This window comes from Haemaphysalis longicornis, unplaced genomic scaffold, assembly GCF_048455015.1.
Source record: "Haemaphysalis longicornis isolate Haplotype H1 unplaced genomic scaffold, Haemaphysalis longicornis Haplotype H1 scaffold_2, whole genome shotgun sequence".
Lineage (NCBI taxonomy): Eukaryota > Metazoa > Arthropoda > Arachnida > Ixodida > Ixodidae > Haemaphysalis > Haemaphysalis longicornis.
Window position 1 is genome coordinate 209,158,405 of NW_027526295.1, and position 19,400 is coordinate 209,177,804.

General features: G+C 46.5%; 1 protein-coding gene across 2 annotated transcripts in view; it reads left to right on the forward strand.

Moving 5' to 3' along the window:
- The window catches only part of LOC144169863 (uncharacterized), a 47,299-nt gene extending 29,505 nt beyond the window's left edge, over positions 1 to 17,794 (forward strand). For both annotated transcript variants that reach the window (XM_077699260.1, XM_077699261.1), the window contains 5 exons: positions 798 to 1,258; positions 11,226 to 11,758; positions 12,148 to 12,722; positions 15,579 to 15,668; positions 17,457 to 17,794. In XM_077699260.1, coding sequence (XP_077555386.1) covers positions 798 to 1,258; positions 11,226 to 11,758; positions 12,148 to 12,722; positions 15,579 to 15,667 — 1,658 coding nt within the window. In that variant the 3' untranslated portion in view covers position 15,668; positions 17,457 to 17,794. The remainder of the gene's footprint in view (positions 1 to 797; positions 1,259 to 11,225; positions 11,759 to 12,147; positions 12,723 to 15,578; positions 15,669 to 17,456) is intronic.
- Positions 17,795 to 19,400: the final 1,606 nt, after the last annotated feature.

The window sequence follows — 19,400 nt, forward strand, 5'->3', positions numbered from 1 at the left end:
GCTAAGGCGTTGCGCTGCTGAGCACGAAATCGCGGGTTTGATTCCCGGCCGCGGTGGCCGCTTTTCTGATGGAGGCGAAAAGCTAAAACGCCCGTGTGTACGAGATTTCGGCGCACGTTAAAGATCCCCAGGTGGTCAAAATTAATCCGGAGCCCTCCACTACGGCGCGCCTCATCGCCTGAGTTGCGTCGGCGCGTTAAACCCTACAATAAAAAAAAAAATCTGACAAGCAGCTGATTTTTCTGGGCTTTTTGCAAACGGGGTGTCCAAGCTCGCAACGCACGGTTCAGGTTCAGCTTTAGAGCAGTTGTGCATCACGAGTTGTGGTGTCTTTTTGACTATTCAAGTTTTAGCTTGTGAGGAAGAGCGTGCCACAAATCTTGTGAAAAAACGCGAGCCAGCCAGTGGCAGAGGATCCACGGAATCACAACATGCCTTTGCTAGTGTGTTTTTGGAGCCTTGTAGTGGAAACTGAAGCATCTTTTTTTGTGTGTAAGTGCAACAAATCGTGCACAGTCATTGAACATCCCGTGCTTTTGTTATTTGTTGTGTCCTTTTATTACCAACCTGCTTTTATGTCTCTGGCTGCTGTGATTGTTGAAGCCAATTTGAAATAGGAGGCAGGTTGGGATTGGCCGTGTGAAGAGGCTACTAGTCGGTGTCCAATCACTACGTTTCGTGTCCCCAGTTGTTGCTAGGCGGGTGTTTTTGCTTTCAGCTGGTGTCTCCTGTGTGAGTCCCTGGCCAGGAAGCTGACTGGTGCCCTGTGTGTGGCCACGCGTGTTGTTTTTCCGCAGATGTGAGTTACGTGACGGCCCTGCCTCAGACCCAGGCGACGGTCATGTACCCGACGCAGGCTGTCATGGCCACCCCGACTGCTGTGGCTCAGCTGAGTCCGCAGCAGATTCACCAACTGCAACAGCACCAGCACCAGCAGCAGCAGCTTCAGCAGCTACAGCAACTACAGCAGCAGCAACAGCAGCAGCTACAGCAGCACCAACTGCAGCAGCAGCTCCAGCAGCAGCTACAGCAGCAGCAGCAACTGCAGCAAGCCCAGCAACAGATTCAGCAGGCACAGCAGCAGGCCGAGCAGCAACTGCTTCAGCAACAGCATCACGCTCAGCAAGTGCAGCAAGCTCAGCAAGCGCGGCAGCAGCAGCAGCAGCAGCAAGCGCAGGCTCAAGCCACTCTCCAAGCTCAGCTGTCCATCCAGCAGCAGCCCCCGAGCCAGCTGCCAGCCGCCGTACAGCACTATCAGGTGCGTTCACCACAATGGGGATGACCTCCTTGTCATTGCTCTCTGGCAGTGTTGCACGCGGTGGGCTAAGGATGTGGAGGGAAGGCCTTATTAAAGGGGCCGTGAACACGCAACTTTGATCTGTTCGAAAGATTGGGCAGCTCGTACCTCGCTGCGGTTTCTTTTGACAAGGAATCTTGCTGCTGTTACTGAGGAATTTCTCATTAAAAGGGTGTGCTTGGAATTACGCGCCTAGTGCACCATTATATGATGTGGCAAAATCCCTATGACATTGAGTGAGCAGCCAAAAAGCAGAACTTGGTACTCTAGTTCTGCGCCATCGTGAAGGAAGCAAAAGTTTGCAATGGCAGAATAAACCCAAGCAAACACATAGTATGGCTTTTTATTAGGCAGTGACCTGATGCCACATTAAGGTTCTCACTTCGGGCAGGGAAAGGGACTGCAGTAGGACAATTCAGGCTCTCCTGAACGCTCAGAACTTTGTGAGGAAATGGTGGGCATGACTTGTAATTATTTAGACTTCAAACGCAATAACAAAAGCCACCCAAGAGGTGGTTTAAAGGTACCGCCACTTGTAAAGCCGCTCGCGTGCGGGGCCTCTAATTCGTGTTGATCTCTCTTGGCTGTTTCATTCGCCCTAGCTGTTAACATTGGAGTGGTATTAGCTTCCACTGCAATTCTAGAAAGCTAAATCGATAATCGGCTAATTGTTTGCGTCAGTTAGACATGCAAATTAGATGTATAGCGCCAAAAGTTATGTGAGAAACTGGCTATGTACTAGCAACTTATAAAATTTTATATATGTTACTGAATATGACATTATATGTATAGTTTGTATAATGATATGTAATTTATTTGATTGGAGTTCGTGTTACAACTGGCATGTATGTTGCCAACAAGGCAATGTTTGGATAAAGAGATATTGTATGTTTTATTTCTTGTCCCTTCTTTATGGTGGGCATATATTAGCTGTGTGCATCTTTGGGCATTTCACACTCTGGATGGGTCTTTTCTCCCCCCCCCCCCCTCATCTTTGAGACCTGGTGCCAGCTGCCTGTCTGTGATTGTGTGAAATAAGACTGTGATCCCTTGCTGAATGATACTGCGCAAATTGTGTGTAATCTTGTCCTCCCCTTTCATGTTTTCTTGCATCTTGCTCTGTTCCATTCTTAGGATGAGCGAGACTTGTGTAAAGATGCTGCTGTGTCTCCTGAAAATTTAGACGAGTGACAGCATTTTTTTCTACTTGGTTGTTACTGCAGCTCCAGGATGGTGTGGTTTTTTATTTAAGTAGGATTGCAACTGGGGGCATTTGAGTGGAAAGAGAGGAAGTGGGCTTGCTCATTAGGCTTTCAACGGGGCAGTGGAAATCTGTGTATTCTATAGGGAAAGAAATGCCTTCTTTGCATAACTCTTCATGTAGTATTTCATTTTTGGGTGTTGAAGGTTGTTTCAAAAATGAGTGCTGGTTTGATCTGAAGCAAAAATTCGCTACCAGCAAGTGATGCAAAAGAATGCAAGTTCTGAAATTCAAAAATTCTAAATTTGATGTTTTCCCTGAACGGAGCTCTGCAAAACTTCTTCCCGATTATTTGGAATGCCTGTGAGGTTAGTCAAGCATATTGCCCCACAAATCTCTTGCCCAAGGATTTATAAAAAACCATTCAGTGTTACCAGAATGGGGCAAAAGTGAAAAGCCGTATTCGCAGCATAAGGTGCCATTTCCTCTCTGGTCACCCTTGCATTACCATGATCGAGGCTGTGCTCCCCAGGGAGCAAAAGCGGTGAATTGAAAAGTTAGTCTCTGCAGACTCTGATATTCTACAGGCCTGCACTTTTTTTCACCATCCTCTATTTCTGGTGCACTGCGTGGTAACCCCTCCAATCTTTCACCGTGGCAGTGTTGTAAAAATTGTATCCCCATTCCTGGGCCAATTTTTTCCTGCGCTGCTTACTTTCCTCTCCCGCAAGTGCCACTACTTTTTTGCCAAGAGCTCTATTTTGACGAGTGGCCACATGCTGTAACTGCCTACGTCAGTTTGAAAGTGCAGGCAGCGCCTTGCTGCCACTGCTTGCTGCATTGCACACTGTGGAGGCTTTAGGTGGTCAGGATTACCTTAACTCTTTTGTTACCGCACGAAATTGATCAATTTTTAGGGGTCTAAGAAAACGTTTTTTTTTTTTTTTTCTGCTAAGCATATTTATTGGTCAGGCACTAATTGCAGCAACATAAAATGCAGATGATTTAACACCCTTTCCAACGACGTTGGTTTTTAAAATGTTTTCGTACATCATAGGTGTGAGAAAAAATATCAAAATTTTCGTAAACTTGTCATAGGAAATGATAAAAAAGAAGTTGTGTATAACAAACCACTGATAGTAGAGAAAATTTTGAATATACATTTTGTAGGGAAACATTTCAAAAACACGTCCTAGAAAAAAAGGTTGAATTGCGCAGAAGTTTGTCAGATAAAAAGAAATGCTACTTTTACCCCGAGCGGTGCAGCCCAACATCCATTTCAAAATGCGCAATTTTGGGTGGGTTCCCTGGGAGTAATCTGCCGGTTTGACATTATCAGAGCCACCAATTAGACCCCATGTGACGTGAGAACATCTCGTGAACGGCTGACTTTGCATTTACATACCTGCCAACTCTTCCGAATTTTCCGTAAAATGTACGAATTTTGACGCGCCTTACGATTTCACGAATTTTCAAAAGAACTGGGACCATCTATTTAAACGACACTGTGGAACCTGCGTCGCTACGAGAAAGCAATACGTTGTCTTGTTATCACCATCTGCGAAGCTGCGATTTCTGTCGTCTTCTCGGGGTGGGCTACGCAGCGGGGTGAACTCGCTGCTACCTCGGCAAGCCTGCTTATAGCATGTTGTTCACGGGCCAGTTACGACTTCCCTGTTCGTGGCGCTCTTCGTATGACTGCCGCGTCCTGTGCGTGGTACGACTGCGGTACAGCCCACGCTCGTTACAGCGGATCCGGCAACAACGGACTTTTGGTTACAACAGACCATTTCTGCTGGTTTGTCTGGTCCCCATGCATTTTAAATGGAGTCCACTCCGCTCATAACGGACCGGGCTAGAGCAAACTATCGGCTACAACAGACTAAATTTTAGGCGAAAATTGTTTCGACTGAATGTTTATAGTGGACTTCTGCGGAGCCGGCACCCAATATGCTTTTTTTTTTTTGTTTATTTTGGCAAGAAAACGGTTATGTCTGGCAACATTGCTGGCAGCCGGGTCGTTGACGCAGCCAAGCCAGTGCCAGTGGCTTTCTTTTTGTGCGACCAGCGGCATAAGCGGCAGGGTAGCTGATTTCACTCTCAGATAAATTAAGCGTAATTAACGCTGTCGAACATGGGGAAAAACAGGCCGACATCGCCAGAAGTACAGGCCTGTCTAAGCAGACGGTCCGCTCTACCGTCAAGAACAAGGCCGCTGCTGATAAACGTGACTCCGGTGAGATTGAAAACAGGGCTATCGAATACTCAAAGTTGTGCACCCGGAGGAGAGTCTGCCCTCGTCAGTTTTTTTATGTAATAAAAAACTCGGGTTCAGTGAAGTTCGGTCTTTATTATTCCCACGCATGCATCGTTCCCGTTCCGTTCGGTGAAAAAGGTAGGAAGTGCCTCAAGTAGGGGGGTTGTTTCCCATCCATTGTTTGCAATCTGCCGGTAACCATGCGCAGTCCAACTGGTCTAACTTCCGATTTCACAGCTGTCCGTCATCAGATTATTTCATTACAGCTGTTTCAATGATCAGACTAAAATCGTTAAAAATGTGGAAGCTACCTCGGGAGAATGTCAGGCAGCGATGCGGTTTGATTGACGACGGTTTCGGGAAAACCGCCCTCGTCGTGGAGGGATTTAAAAGAGCCTAGCTAATCCTGATGGCCACGACTTATGTTTTATAGCTGGTCAATAATTGCGCTTAATTATATTATTGCTTTATTTGCTCAGCTTATCATGCGTCTTCACACGCTTGACCGCATGCGCTAGGCCTTTTGCAAGTGCCGGTGCTAAGCTTTGGAAACGGTGTTTACGCGATTCTCTGCCCTTGCGCGAACACGGTGGAGAGGTGCTGGAGGCGTGTAGAAAGAACAGTGTATGTACTATGCATATGCAATATCGTCAAAGTACCCACTTTAGGGATCATCCCCCCCTCCTTGTTGGATACTGCATACTTCGGCTACAGCAGACGTTTTTTTCCGGATTCAGAGGGTCCGTTGTAACGGGCGTAGACTGTAGTTGCTTCGCAGTGCAAAGGCGGGCTCGAAGCCGCGAAAGCACTACCAAGTGTTCTCGAAATCGTAGATGTCCGAATTTGCTGCCCTTCCCAATTAAGTTGCTGCTCATTACTCTTCAACACTGACGGTTTTCATGTATGGTTCTGAAAACATGAGAAAATGTGAATCATTTTAGACTTAAAAATTAAGGTGTGCTGCCCACCACTTTTCTCCCAGTCCGCAGATATTACGAATTTCTCTGTCACCAGGTTGGCAGGTATGCATTTACGACCAGCACAGTGTTTGGGACGAAGCCGTGATGTGGAAAAATCTGCACGTAGTTGAAAACGAAACTCAGAGGTTGATGCTTGTCGACGTTCACTGTTAGTTACCTCTCATAACATAAACTTGCAGTTTATTATTATCTTCCGACTTATACGGTAGCTCTGCTTGGAGGAATGAGGTTAGATGCACTAGAATCGTGCCCTGCAATCTTTCACTGAGTAGCTGTTGCGTGATGAAAAAGTTCAGCACTACGATCCTCCTCCAGTGCAGCACCACCTAACATTTTCGAAAAGAAACAATACCAAACTTGTTGAAGACTCCGTCTGGATAGACAGTTCTGCTAAGGAGCAACACCAGACCTCCAGAGGTACCATCGTATGAAAACGAAACTGGCCGGCGAACAGCTGGCGGCCTGCAAGGCCGGTTTGAAGTGCTGTCCTCGGCTGAACAGATATCTGGCGACTGGGTGTAATCTTTTTGACTTGCACGAGAAGTTGTTATCGCAGAAATCAGGTTAGGGTGGGATGAAATCACGAGCAGCATACTTTTTTCGAGGATCAGTATCGGACGCTGAAGGCGCCATGGCAGATAGGCTTGAAGTAGGGTAACTGCATAGTAGCGCCATGAATATCGCGATGCAGAAACAAAACCAAAACTTTTGTAAACTGTTTGCAAATCTTCCTGTGGTGAGTGGAACTACAACACAGCTTACAACACAAGTGCAAAGGTAATAAAACTGCCTAAAATCATAAAACACCTTTGCAAACAGGCACTGCTTGATATTTTCAGCTGATTTCAGGCGTTATTACTGCGGAGTGCAAACCTGACGATTGAAAATCATCTTCTGGTACACCATTTGTGCCCTGATGACAAGAACCAAATGCTGATGCAGAGTAATTACGAGCAGCACTCCTTCTTCTTTGCTAGCAGTGACGCGCGATGACCACGCCCCTTTACAAACCGCATGTCAAAAATCACATTTTTGTTGCAAAAACGAAAACAAAACTGATTTTGAAAGGGGAGCGTCTGAGGTAACCCTGAATAGCTTTACTTGTTCCAGGAACGGCTGGAACACTATGAAAAGGGGCTCCCAACGTGTCGTTCAAATTGAACGATTTTGAATAGACGCCCCTTTACAAACCACATGTCAAAAATCACATTTTTGTTGCAAAAAGGAAAACAAAACTGATTTTGAAAGGGGAGCGTCTGAGGTAACCCTGAATAGCTTTACTTGTTCCAGGAACGCCTGGAACACTATGAAAAGGGGCTCCCAAAGTATCGTTCAAATTGAACGATTTTGAATAGGTGCAGTAACGAAAGAGTTAAGGAGGCTCACTTTTTGGGCTGGCGAGGTCAAAAAAAGGTACTCATTCAGTAAAAGTATGGTTATTAAAATACATTAAGGTGTCAAGTATCGTTTTAATATAAGTGTGAGTAAGAATTCCGAGTACGGGCTAAAGTTGGGATGCACTTCTGCTCTCTTTCCACCACTTCATGTGAGCACTCAACTACCATGTGCTAGAATTTTACTGAGCTTGTGTCATCTGAAGAGCATGGTGAAATTATACTAATAGAGAAAATCTGCTGAAATTGCCACTTGGTTTCATGTAGAGCTTTGACATTTTAATTGGAAGCCCCCCTGTGCACTAAGGAAAAAGGGCTTCAGTGCACGTAAAAGAATTTCCACCCTTTCTCTGCCTTAGCTGTCTGAACTCTTTCGCTACCGTCGGAAAATTGACCAATTTTTAGTGGTCCAAGAAAACATTTTTTTTCCTGCTAAAAAAATTGGTTAGGCACAAATTACGGGAACACAAAACGCAGATTATTTAACGGCTTTTCCAGTAACACCAGTTTTTTAAATGTTTTTATATATCATAGTTGTGAAAAAAAATCAAAATCAAAATTTTTTTCAAGTTGTAAAAAAGAATGATAACAAAGGAGTTGTGTATATCAAACCGCCGGTAGTAGAAAAAAATTACAATATACATTTTGTACGGAAACATTTCAAAAACACGCCCTAGAAAAAACGTCGACTTGCGCGGAATAGTTTGTCAGATATAAAAAAAATGTTAGCACGCACGGTGCTCGTGTCATGCGGTGAAGCCCAACCTTCAATTCAAAATGGGCAATTTCGGGTGGTTGCCTGGAATAAATCTGGCGGCTTGACATTATCAGAGGCACCAATTTGCCCTCACATAGCGTAAAAACATCATGTCAATGACTGACTTTGCATTTACAGCGAGCACAATATTTGGGACAAGCACGCGATGTGGAAAAAAACATGCATGAAGTTGAAAACGGAACGCCGTGGTTGGTGCTTGTTGACGTTCACGGTCGGGTATCTCTCAAAACATAAAGCTGAGCTTTATTATCATCTTCTTGCTCGCAATTGTAGCCTTGCTCGCAAAACTGAGGTACGATCCGCTAGAATCGTGTTCTGCGATCTTTGGCCGAGTAGCAGTTGCGCGATGAAAAAGATCAGCACAACGAGCCTCCTCCATTGCAGCGGCACCTAACATTTTTCAAATGAAGCAGTACAAAAACTTATCGGAGACTCCGTCCGAATAGACAGTTCAACTAAGCAGCAACATTAGACACCCGGATATACCCTCGCATGGAAAGGAAACTGGGAGGCGAACAGCTGGCAGTGTAAGGCCGGTTTGAAGTGCTGTCCTCTGCGGAACAGATATCTGGCGACTGGGTGTGATCTTTTGACTTGCATCTGAAGTTCTTATCGCAGAAATCGGGTTTGGGTGGGAGGAAATCAGGAGCGGCGTGCTTTGTTCGAGGATCAGTCGCGGACGCTCCAGGTGCCATGGCAGGTAGCCTTGAAGTTGGGTAACTGCATGGTAGCGCTAAATATGAATTTCGCGATGCAGGAACGAAACCGAAACTGTTGTAAACTGTTCGCGAATGGTCCTGGGGTAAATAGAACTACCACAGAACTTAGAACAACGTGCGCAAAGGCAATAAAACTGCCTAAAATCATAAAGTAGCTTTGCAACCAGGCACTGCTTGACATTTTCAGCCGATTTCTGGGATTATTACTGTCATAGCGCGAACCTGACGATTGCAAATCCTTTGCTGGTTCACCATTCACGCCCTGATAGTAAAAAAACAAACGCTGGTGCAGAGTAATTACGAGTGGCACGCATTCTTCATTGGTAGCAGTGACGCGCGATGACCACGCCCCTTTTCCACACCCAGGTGATTGAAAAGCGTGTCAAAAATCACGTTTCTGTTGCAAAAATGAAAACAAAACTAATTTGGAATGGCCGTTTTCTGATCTAACTCCGAACAGTTTTACTTGTTCGAGCAACGCCTGGAACGCTATGTAAAGGCGCTCCCAAAGTATCGATCAAATTGATCGATTTTGAATAGGCGCAGTAGCGAAAGAGTTAAAGGCAGCTGATCTCGGTAACTTGACTGTCACCTGCGTTAAAGTGGCACTAGTAACTTTTATGCAACAGGCAATACTAGTGCCAGTTTATTGTGTTTGAATGGCAAGTTACCTTATTAAGTAACTTGCCTTTTGGCAACCCTTGCCAGCAGGCTACACTTGCCAGCCTGACCAATCAGGCCTTGTTAGTATTGTTAAAAGGCCATGAAGACAAAACGCAAGTTTGGTTGATTTCAACATTGCCCCGTTAGAGCAACACTGATACCTCTTTTAATGGAAAGCTCATTGAAATAAGCTACAGGGTAAGCTATATGCACCGACACGCTACTACGATATAATAAGTGATATGATAATACAATATTGTTACGTCTTAGTAAGTGCAGGTGTAGACAATGGGGTGGCGATGCACCCAGAGCCTCTAAATAAGCTACGCTTAATAACGACACTGATGCACGGCGGCAGCCATTTTGGTGCCTGACGCCAGGGTGGCCAGCTTTATGCGCCCTGTTGCGGCTGACATTGACAGGCGGCATTGGTCCGGGCGCCGCTTGGCAACCATGAAAGCTATGTTTACGTTTGGAAGATTTAGAGACAGCGCGCCAGTGCGATGGGGTCAGACTCGGTTACGCTAGCATAGCTTATTTAGTGGCTCTAGGTTACACTAGAGCCACTAATTAAGCTACGCTTTTTAAGTGGCTGTATGTTACGCCAGCCCACTGTCATTCTTTCCCAGTGGGAAGCGATGCAGGCGTTTTCCACCTTCCCGCCGGTTGAAACAGCCCAGTACAGAGTAGCATGGCATCGCTACTCTGCTTGAGGGCTTAAAAACTCACTCTCAACATGTTATACAGCCGAATCGTGCTCTGAAAATCATGACTTATCGAAGAGCGCGTGCGCGGCAACACAGAGGCACCAAAATGTCAGCGCCCATAGGTCTTCCGGGGTAAATAAATGTCACGTGACGCGGTTCAACCAATGGCCGCTGTTGGTGGCATACAACAATGACAGAAAAAAATGCCGATTCTCTGAAACCTGGTCTAGTGGCTCTAGATCCACCTATTTATTACGCATGGGGCTTAACTAGTAAAGGCAGATGGCTGACAAGAATCCTGCGCTCGTGTTTTGTGCTAGAGTGATCTAGCACGAGGCACGGGCGCAGGATTATGCCCACGAAGGGGGATTGTTCTGGTATCTACACTACATTTGCCCGTCCAGAACTTCCAATCCAGAACTTGGTGTACAGAGTTGATGTATATATTGAATCATAGCTTAGGAATGTGGAAGCATTTTGTATATCTTCATCATCATCATCACCACCAGCCTATCTACTCCCACTGCAGGGCAAAAGCCCCTCCCATAGATCTCCAATTATCACTGTCCTGTGCTAACTGCGACCAATTTATCCCCGCAAACTTCTTGATCTCATCTGCCTATCTAACTTTCTGCTGCCCCCGGCCATGCTTGCCTTCTCTAGGGATCCACTCTGTTACCCTTAGTGACCAATGGTTACCTTGCCTTCGCATTACATGCCCTGCCCACACCCATTTCTTCTTCTTAATATCTACTATTTCCTTAACGTGCGTTTGTTCTCTGACCCACTCCACTCTCTTCTTGTCCCTTAATCTTAAATTTCCTAAAATAATTTTTAGGCTCGGTAAAATATATTTTTGTGCATTTTTGTTGTTTCATTGACCAATAAGCTGCCAATAATTAAACCTCTCACAAAACTGCTGTTATGTGTTTGAAAGAGAAATATGTAAGCTACAATTTCATGCATAGCAATGCTAAATGTGTCCAGTAGCTCAAAAGAAAAAGAAAATTTTTCTGAAAGCACTCAAAATCGACCATTTTTCCGTGGTCATGAAAGGCGCTTTATTAACTTGTGCGTCTGTGACTGATATGCAGTTGACTTCTTTGTTGCTTGTGCTGATCATTTGTAGCATTTGGTGACATAATGTGGAAAAGGGAGGCGTTGCTGCTTTCCTCGAGGAAGTGATTGTGCTCCCCTGGTCACTTCTGTTGTGGGTGGGGGTGCTGCAGGTGGCCGTTCCTCCGCCCACTGGGCAGTTGACGATGGCGACGGCTACCGTGTACCCGCACCTGAGGCACCAGTATGCGCAGTATGCGGCTAAGAGGAAGTACGACGTTCCGCCACCCTCACTTCCTGTGCCGACTGCGGTGGCTCTTCCGGTGGCTCCCGTCGTTGCCGAGGTGGCATCGGCTGCCAGCACCTCTGCTGCTTCGGCTGCCACCAGCCCTCTCTCGGTTCTGCCAGCCACAAGCGCGACGGCTCTCCCGGACACCTCGGTGCCGCCGCCCAACCTGGCTGTCCCTCCACCCACAAACTTGGTGCCGCCACCTACTGCAGTGAACACGGCTGTGCCTCCTCCCACACACACAGTTGGACACCCTCCCCCTTCCCACCACCCTGTTGGCCACCCTCCTCCTACCCACACAGTTGTGCCACCGCCCACAAACACTGCGGTTCCACCACTGACCAACACAGCCGTGCCGCCGCCTCCCACGGACACCTCGGTGCCACCGCCAAACTATAATGCAAATGACAGCTGGAGGCAAGTGTGTGATTACTACTTGAACAAGTTTAAGCTTGCCACTTAAGGCATTACTAAACACTGCAACAAAAGTGGCTGTGTCGTATCTGTTTTGCACCCTGAAGACTTGTAAAACATGCCAGGGATGCATTGCCCTGTTGAGTACCTGTCAGTGATACTCGCCATTTTTCTTCACATTGGATTGGAAAAGCGTTTATTTGACCTGCAGTAAAGTGCACGCGCTTTAGACACAGCCTACTCTCTTTATAAATAGAGCCTGTGTTATGCTAACTGCATAGCCGCACAATTTGTTGCTAACCTGCATACACTTTATTGGATTATTGTGTGCCCGGCAGTCTTGATGATTGCCAGTAACCCGCTTTGGTTCTTTTCTTTTCCATTTCTCTCAGGTTCCGTGTTCCACCACCGTCCATGAATGTGCCCCCACCTCTGTTCCCGTCTGCCGCCGCCACCGCCGCTGCCTCCTCTTCGTCTTCCCACACTGCATCAGCCCCTTCATCCTCAGCATCATCATCATCATCATCATCGCCGCCGCAGTCGGCGAGTTCGTACACTGCCCACAGTGAGGCAAACGCATCTCCGCCAGGCACGAAGCAGACAGCGACATCGCAGTCTTTGTCAGCAGCCACAACAACAGCAGCTGCATCAGCAGCGGCAGCAGCTTCCTCGTCTAGTCTCACGCCCCTTTACTATCGAAGCTTGCGCCCTCAGGCCAAGTCGTCCTACCTGAGCAGTTACCAGGCCTCTGCACTCCCGGAGGAAGACTTTGACAACTACCCAAAGCCGACATCTCAGACCAATGGTGGCAGTGTCACGAGCGCTGCCTCCTTGAGTGGCTCTTCCTCAGGGAGCGCCTCAAGCAGCAGTGGGACAGAGGCCTCATCAAGTGGGGCCAAGAAACCGGACTGGGAAGCGATGCCACCTCCTTCGCAGACCAAAGCCACGCCACCGAGGACCACTTTGGGTATGATGCAGCAAAAACATTGTCTTGAGCCCCCCCTCCCCTTGAGACATTGTTCCCCTTTGGTTCCTTGCACATTCATGCTCGTGGCATCATTTTGGCATTGCTGTTTATTAGGCAGTGTAGTTTACCTTTCCCCCCTCCCCTTATTTTGTCTTTCTGCATGCTCTCTTGAGCACTTTTGCTGGAAGTCCACCCTACCCTTGTGTTTGAAGACGTTCTACCATGCGACAGGGTTGTTGTAGCACTCTGGGGGGCTTGTGCACTAGTGCACTCGTACATGTGGTTTACACTGGCGTTGTTCCCGTAACTTGCCGTTGCTTGGGAAGGCCATACCATACGTGTGACTTTGTAAGTGGCTGCTGTGACTGTCCACATTCTGCTGCTATGTGGGAGAATTATCGTTATTCTTGTAGTCTATTGCCAAGACAACTGTTCTACTTGCAGCAAGGTAGCTAAACTTTATAACAAGGCAAAAAGTCTGCAATTGCAAAGGCGTTCGCTCCAAGAGATATCCTGGTAACTTCGCTGTATCTAACTCTGGAAAAAAATGCACGTTCAGTAGTTACTGGCTTAATTTTAGTCACACTTCGCACCACTGAATTAGTAGTTTGGTTGTGTTTCAAAAGGCTATCTCGGGCTGGCAGTCGTAGGCAGCTGCATTTAATTACAGCCACAGATGCCCGATGCTGTACTGTCAAAGACTGTATGGCGCTGAACGAGGGCTTGATGTTTTTACCTGGGTTTGTCATTTATGCGGGGAAGGTGAATATTTGTTCTCTATTTATTTGTTGTTTTTGTACCGTGTGCCACAGACCTTCCCCCCGTTTGTTTTTATTTGCCAACGTCGGGCCCATTTCAGCGCTTCAACAAAGAGCACAGTTATGTTGCACATGTCTAACAGAGTTTGCTTTCCAACAGACGTGCGGTGGCAGCTGTGTGGGGCAGTGTGTGCTGTGGAAGAGAATGACAATAATCCCGTTGCTTTTCAGGCATCTAGATGTTTGCCACCTGGGCCTCCTAGGCAGTCACGCTAGAGCAAGTTCAAGACTGGGTGGGGCTGCGATATTAGTTTTGGCTTGGCAAACTCTCTTCTGGTGCTGACACATCTTACACGACAATATTTATTGGTGACATATGGCAGAATATGGTGCAGCAAAATAATCTTCAGGCCGGAGTTATTATATGGTATATAAGTATAGCAGTGTAGTAAAGCGTGTCCTGGGAAAAAAATTGTGGCCCGATACTAGATTATTACTGTGGCTATATTGAATTGGGAATTTGAGCAGTAACTACCCTTGGTTAGTTGAAACACAGTGGGCAAGTTTAGGTGTTCATTTTCTGTTGCAGGCACAGTTTTTGAGTTAGGTTCATTGGAAGCATTACAGTGCAACAGTGCTGAACAATGAACGAGAAAAACAGCGCCATGAAGGGGGCCTTTCTTTTTTGTTCAGCACTGTATGTCTAAATATGGCTCGTGCCCAAATATTAACCCTTTAGACGGTCATAAATTCAGTCCTGATTGGTCAAGGCAATGAAGTCAACTTTCGTTAGATTACCTTGTGCTTCTCCAAGCTGAGTGGACATTTTGAAGTGCCGTAGGAAGCAGCTGTTGATTCTCATGCACAGCAAGGGCTAAAATAATGCTGTAGCCATTATTCATAAAGTTGACCAAAATGCATGGTGAAACCTTTCTTCAATTGAGCACGCATGCTCACAAGTGTGTATTTGTATACTTTGATTACCACAGTCCAATGTTGGCGCGACCAAAGCACTGCCCTAGTGCTTTTTGCAGCTTCTACTGCTTTGTTTTACCAACCTCATTCTGCGAAAAGCGAAAAAAAGGTGAAAAGGGAAAGCGCCCGTGTGTACGAGATTTCGGCGCACGTTAAAGATCCCCAGGTGGTCAAAATGAATCCGGAGCCCTCCACTATGGCGCGCCTCATCGCCTGCGTGTGTCAGTGCGTTAAGCAGCACAATCAATTAATCAACACCCACCTCATTGTAGTTCGACAAAATAACCGAGCACAAGTAGCACTTTGGGTATGATAGGTGCTTTTGGGCAGTTAGAGAGGACAATTTCTCGCTGGGCATTGTAATTGGTGGTGTAGCTGTGGTAGCTGTGAGGAAGCTAAATAATATGAGCACTGGCTTCAGTCAACATGAACATGGCTGCTGGAGAGGGGTGAAGCCTACTATCCTGTTATTTTTTCGTGCTGCTGATACTGTAGGGATAACAGAATTGTGCCAATATTTGTCCATGCAAAACATTTGTTTCTAACACACATTTCGAATTGTGCGAGTTCTTAAAAAAGAAGAGTGCCGTCTTTGTGTGTTTTCCACTCATATTTCCTTTGTTTGTTGAGCAGGCCCTAAAGTGCTTTCTTTCCCTCTTTTTTTTGTTCATTTCTTTCTCTTTCATGTGTCCTGCTGGTGGCGATGGCTTCTTCATGCACGTCTTCTCTGGCCAACACCAAACATCTGGTACTCGTCGCTCTGGGTTCTTCACAATATATGGCGAACCATACCTGCTGCGTGAACCATATCACCTGCGACTAACATGAACCTATTCTTTTTTTCCTTCTGTCGTCGGTGGATGTTTTGAAAATGCCGGTACTATTGTGTGTGCGGTGCCATTGATTTGTTGATATTTGACATTTTGTGATTTGCTCATCCTTGCACTTCGAAATTGTTGTTTGGCGGCGTGATAATTGGCCGGGTGATGGACCTTATTTGGCCCGTTTTTTTGGGGGGGGGCTGAATTATTTTTTTTTATTGCATTGCATTTGTGCTTGTCTCTCTGGTGTGCGTTTGCTGGTTGGGGCGGGGTGGCTCGTGTGCTTCTCTGCTGGCATTCAGGTGCCGTGTCGTACGTTTACCCGAGCTTGAAGCGACCTGCAGAATCCACGCCCTCCACAGACTGGAAGCGACCCAGGGGAGCCCTGTGAGGTGAGAACTTTGCTTGAGGGGACGCTTGAATTGTTCCTTTTGTCCTCCTAAGTGCATCAGAAAAGGGGTGAATGCTGAACCTTTAAGCTGGGTCCTGATGTTGAAATATAGAAAAACATGGACCGACTTACTGTGAAAACCGGCTTGTAATATGAAAGCTAGAGCCACTAAATAAGCTACGCTCTAATGAAAGCTTCTTCCTCCACATTCAGGGGTGAGACAGCTGCGCATATTGCGCACTTTTGATAAAAATCTGCTTTCGTGCGCCAGGCTGCTCCAAAAGCTTTGAAATTGCAAAAATTGCGCCAAACTGCTCCAAAACAGTCTGAGAGCCGAGGAATTTAACGCTCCCGCCAGTTTCAGTGGGGAAAAATGCTTACTGACAGCATAATTTTCCAGCACCCCCAAGGTGATCCTGTTTGTAAAAGTTTAATTGATTGATCATACAATAAAACACCCGCATAAAATTGTCCCCAAGATAGTTTTTTCGAAGGTCACCATGTCGGGTTGCACATGTTATATTCTGTGAGTTTTTTAAAGTTTTCCAATGGAAAACAATTGCAAAGTCCTGTAGAAAAAATACGTGTGTGTACTCAGGCGACAAACTACTGGTTAAAATTGATGAAAAGACGGCAATTTTCGGAGCGCCGTATATCTCCAGAATATTGGAAAACATGGCTGTCGGGCGAAGCAGTTGCTCATGGTTCAGGCAGAGTGCTCTTCGCCGATTTCTACTGTGGTTTTGGTTATGGGGGTGGCTGGGTTTTCATTTAGTCGTTTGATCTGTTGAGGGAAGTTGCGTGACTCGAAGAACGGGAGTTCATCAAAAACAACGTGGGGCCCGTGAATTCGCCGTGTTTCGGCCTCGAGTGAGAGGCGCGGTGCGTGCTTGAAGTGAAAGTTCGGACTCATTGCGGTGTTATTATAAAATGCTGAGTTATTGCTGCCTTTGACAGCGAGCTTGCGAGTGGCGGAAATGGGACGATCGACACTGCAGAAGTGGTGGTGCAGGCTACATTGCCGCAAAATGTTCAAGCAGTGGCCGATAGCGGGATGGGCTATTATTGCACGCTAGTAATAATGGTTCATCTATCTGAAGTGAAATATAATGCCAAGAGGGAGGTGGATAAACATACCAACGTTATTCAAATTGCGATCGTAGTGAATGCGCACCTTTGGGATTGAAATGGGAGGACTGGTGGGGTGCGAAGGTTGTCACCTCGCTTTGCGCAACTTTTGCCATGCATCTACAATTGTGTGTAAAGCCGAGTCTAGGATTACAAAAATAATAATTTCAGCGTTCACATAACAATGAAAATGCCTTAGTTTTTCGATTCAATGTTTTCAACGGCATTCCATGCTATGTATGCATAGAGCCTAAGAATTTATAAATGGCTTGTAAAAAGGTAGTGCAGTTCGTGCCTTGTGATACTCTAGTAGAAAAAAACTTCATTGAAAGGCTGTTTCAGTGTTATGTACGTTGAAAACCCATTAAAAAGTGCACTCCCCCCCGAGTTGCCAAAAATTTGATTTTTAGGCTCCTAAGATGACGTGATAAACGTCATCATTCTGCTCCAAATCAAGGTTCTTCTGCTCCAAAATCGAGATTTTGCTGCTCCAAAAACTGCTCCCAAATCTGATTCAGCTGTCTCACCCCTGCGCATTGTACTATATACACTACATTCGGGTTATTTTAATCATTATCAGTACACACATTTATTCAAACAAAACCTTGCTTGTCACACTTCTGTAAAATACATCTCTGCATGTTTCTTTTTTGTTTTACAGGTAGGCAGCACGTGTGCAGCAGTGACGTGAAAGTTCATTGCTGGAAATTGCGCGCCTGCGGACACCGAAGTAGGGTGGGTCTCCCAGGCAGCGTTATGCTGTCTGGCCTGAGGCTTGCAGAGAGGAACATCATCTAGACCGCTCTCTTGTTCAGGCCACCTTAAGACATTGTGCATAGAGGATTTTTAATGTAAATACTTTGGCGACAGTACTCTGCTCATCCCCTCCCTTCCTTTTCGGCCTTTTGGAGGTGTGGTGTGACTGAAGACTTGCAGTTGACTGGCCTTTTGCTTTCACTGTGCTTCCTTTGTCAAAATAAAGTTCTGAACTACTCTGGCTGCGAGGCTTTGTCATCTGGCCATCATCTTTTATCGCTTCCCTCAGTGGGCTTTGCTAGTCTGCTCACATCGCTGGGCCTTGCAAGCCGCTCGTGCTGTTGTCAAATTGAATGCGCTGGAGTGCTCTCATGGGACTGCCAAAGCCACTCACAACATCTGGGTCCACCGTTGGCGCCATTTGAAGGGCAAGGGGAGTAGCTCAACTGGCGTAACCAAAACTACTTCCCCCCTACAATGCACCTGCCTACACTGTGGACTGCTGGAATCTACCGAATCATGTAGCTGTAACGTTGCGCAAATTTATGATGCCGTCGTCTCTGCCTAAAGGCCCACTGCCATTTTTGCGGCTGCGTACACTTTTGTAGTGTAGGTCATTAAAGGGACACTGAAGTGATATGTAACGTTGCGCAAATTTATGATGCCGTCGTCTCTGCCTAAAGGCCCACTGCCATTTTTGCGGCTGCGTACACTTTTGTAGTGTAGGTCATTAAAGGGACACTTAAGTGATATGTAAACATTGCGGGATTACTTTCGCAAATTGTAGTCCGGAGTCCCCAGGCCATGTTTCGACCACCCTGGGCGCGTTTACGCGATTTTATTTAATAGAAAAATTAATTCGAAAATGCTGTCCTCTCTTTACGCTCGCCCATTTTCTGCGGCGTTTTCGTGTGACGTCAGGAGGGGATAAGCTGGCAATTGGCTGCGCTACTGCACGGCTCCCCGGCCTTCAGACAGAGTCAGTCGGCCCAGCGTTTCGTCCGCCAGCCGCCGACGGGTCGTCGCAATTCGTTCGCTCAGTTGAAACGAAGCCAGGACACGCTTGAGAATGGTAGAATTTGCCTTTCTTTACTTGGTTAGTTTGTACACTGTATCTAGCTCCAAGTCAAGGTCGCTTCACACAAGCGCTGCACAAGCGCACATGCGACGCTTCGCTGACTGGTATGCCAGTGGGAAAATATAAGGCCTCTTGAAGGCGGGAGAAGAGTCAGCGAAGTCAATATAGGTACTAAAGAAATAAAATAAACATATTTTTACCGTACAGCGTAAAACTAGGGTGCGGTAAGCACGTTTTTGCGCTGGGCGAACAAGCACAGCGGTCAGCACGACTACGCATCTGCGAACGCTTTTCCGTCTACGAAATGCAATTGCTAGACGTGAGCTATTGTGGAAACTCGGGCGACGCTTACTGCACGAGCGCAATACAACAAATAGTCACCTAAGCTGCTTGAAATGCCAAAACTAAATAAAAGTGTAAACTGGTTGTACAATATATACCCTATATTACCAATGCCAGCAGAGCCCGATCCGTGGCCGAGTGGTCTGGGTTGGTAAGTTTGCCGCCGCAAGTATTTTGCAAGTCACGAGTTCGAATCCCCGCGGGTACGTGCTTTTTTTTTCTGTAAGTTAACTTTTTCGTTTTCCGCCGATGTTTTCTATATTGAGTTCGCCTTTTTTTGGGCCGCAACGTTCATGGCTCCACGAACTAAATCACAAAACGCGCGCAGGCTGGCACTGGCGCGCTAGTGAGTTCTCGTTGGCGTGCTGTTGCCATAAGCACCGACTGCTTGCAGGCAGTGGGCACAGGCCAGAATGAACAGACGCTTGG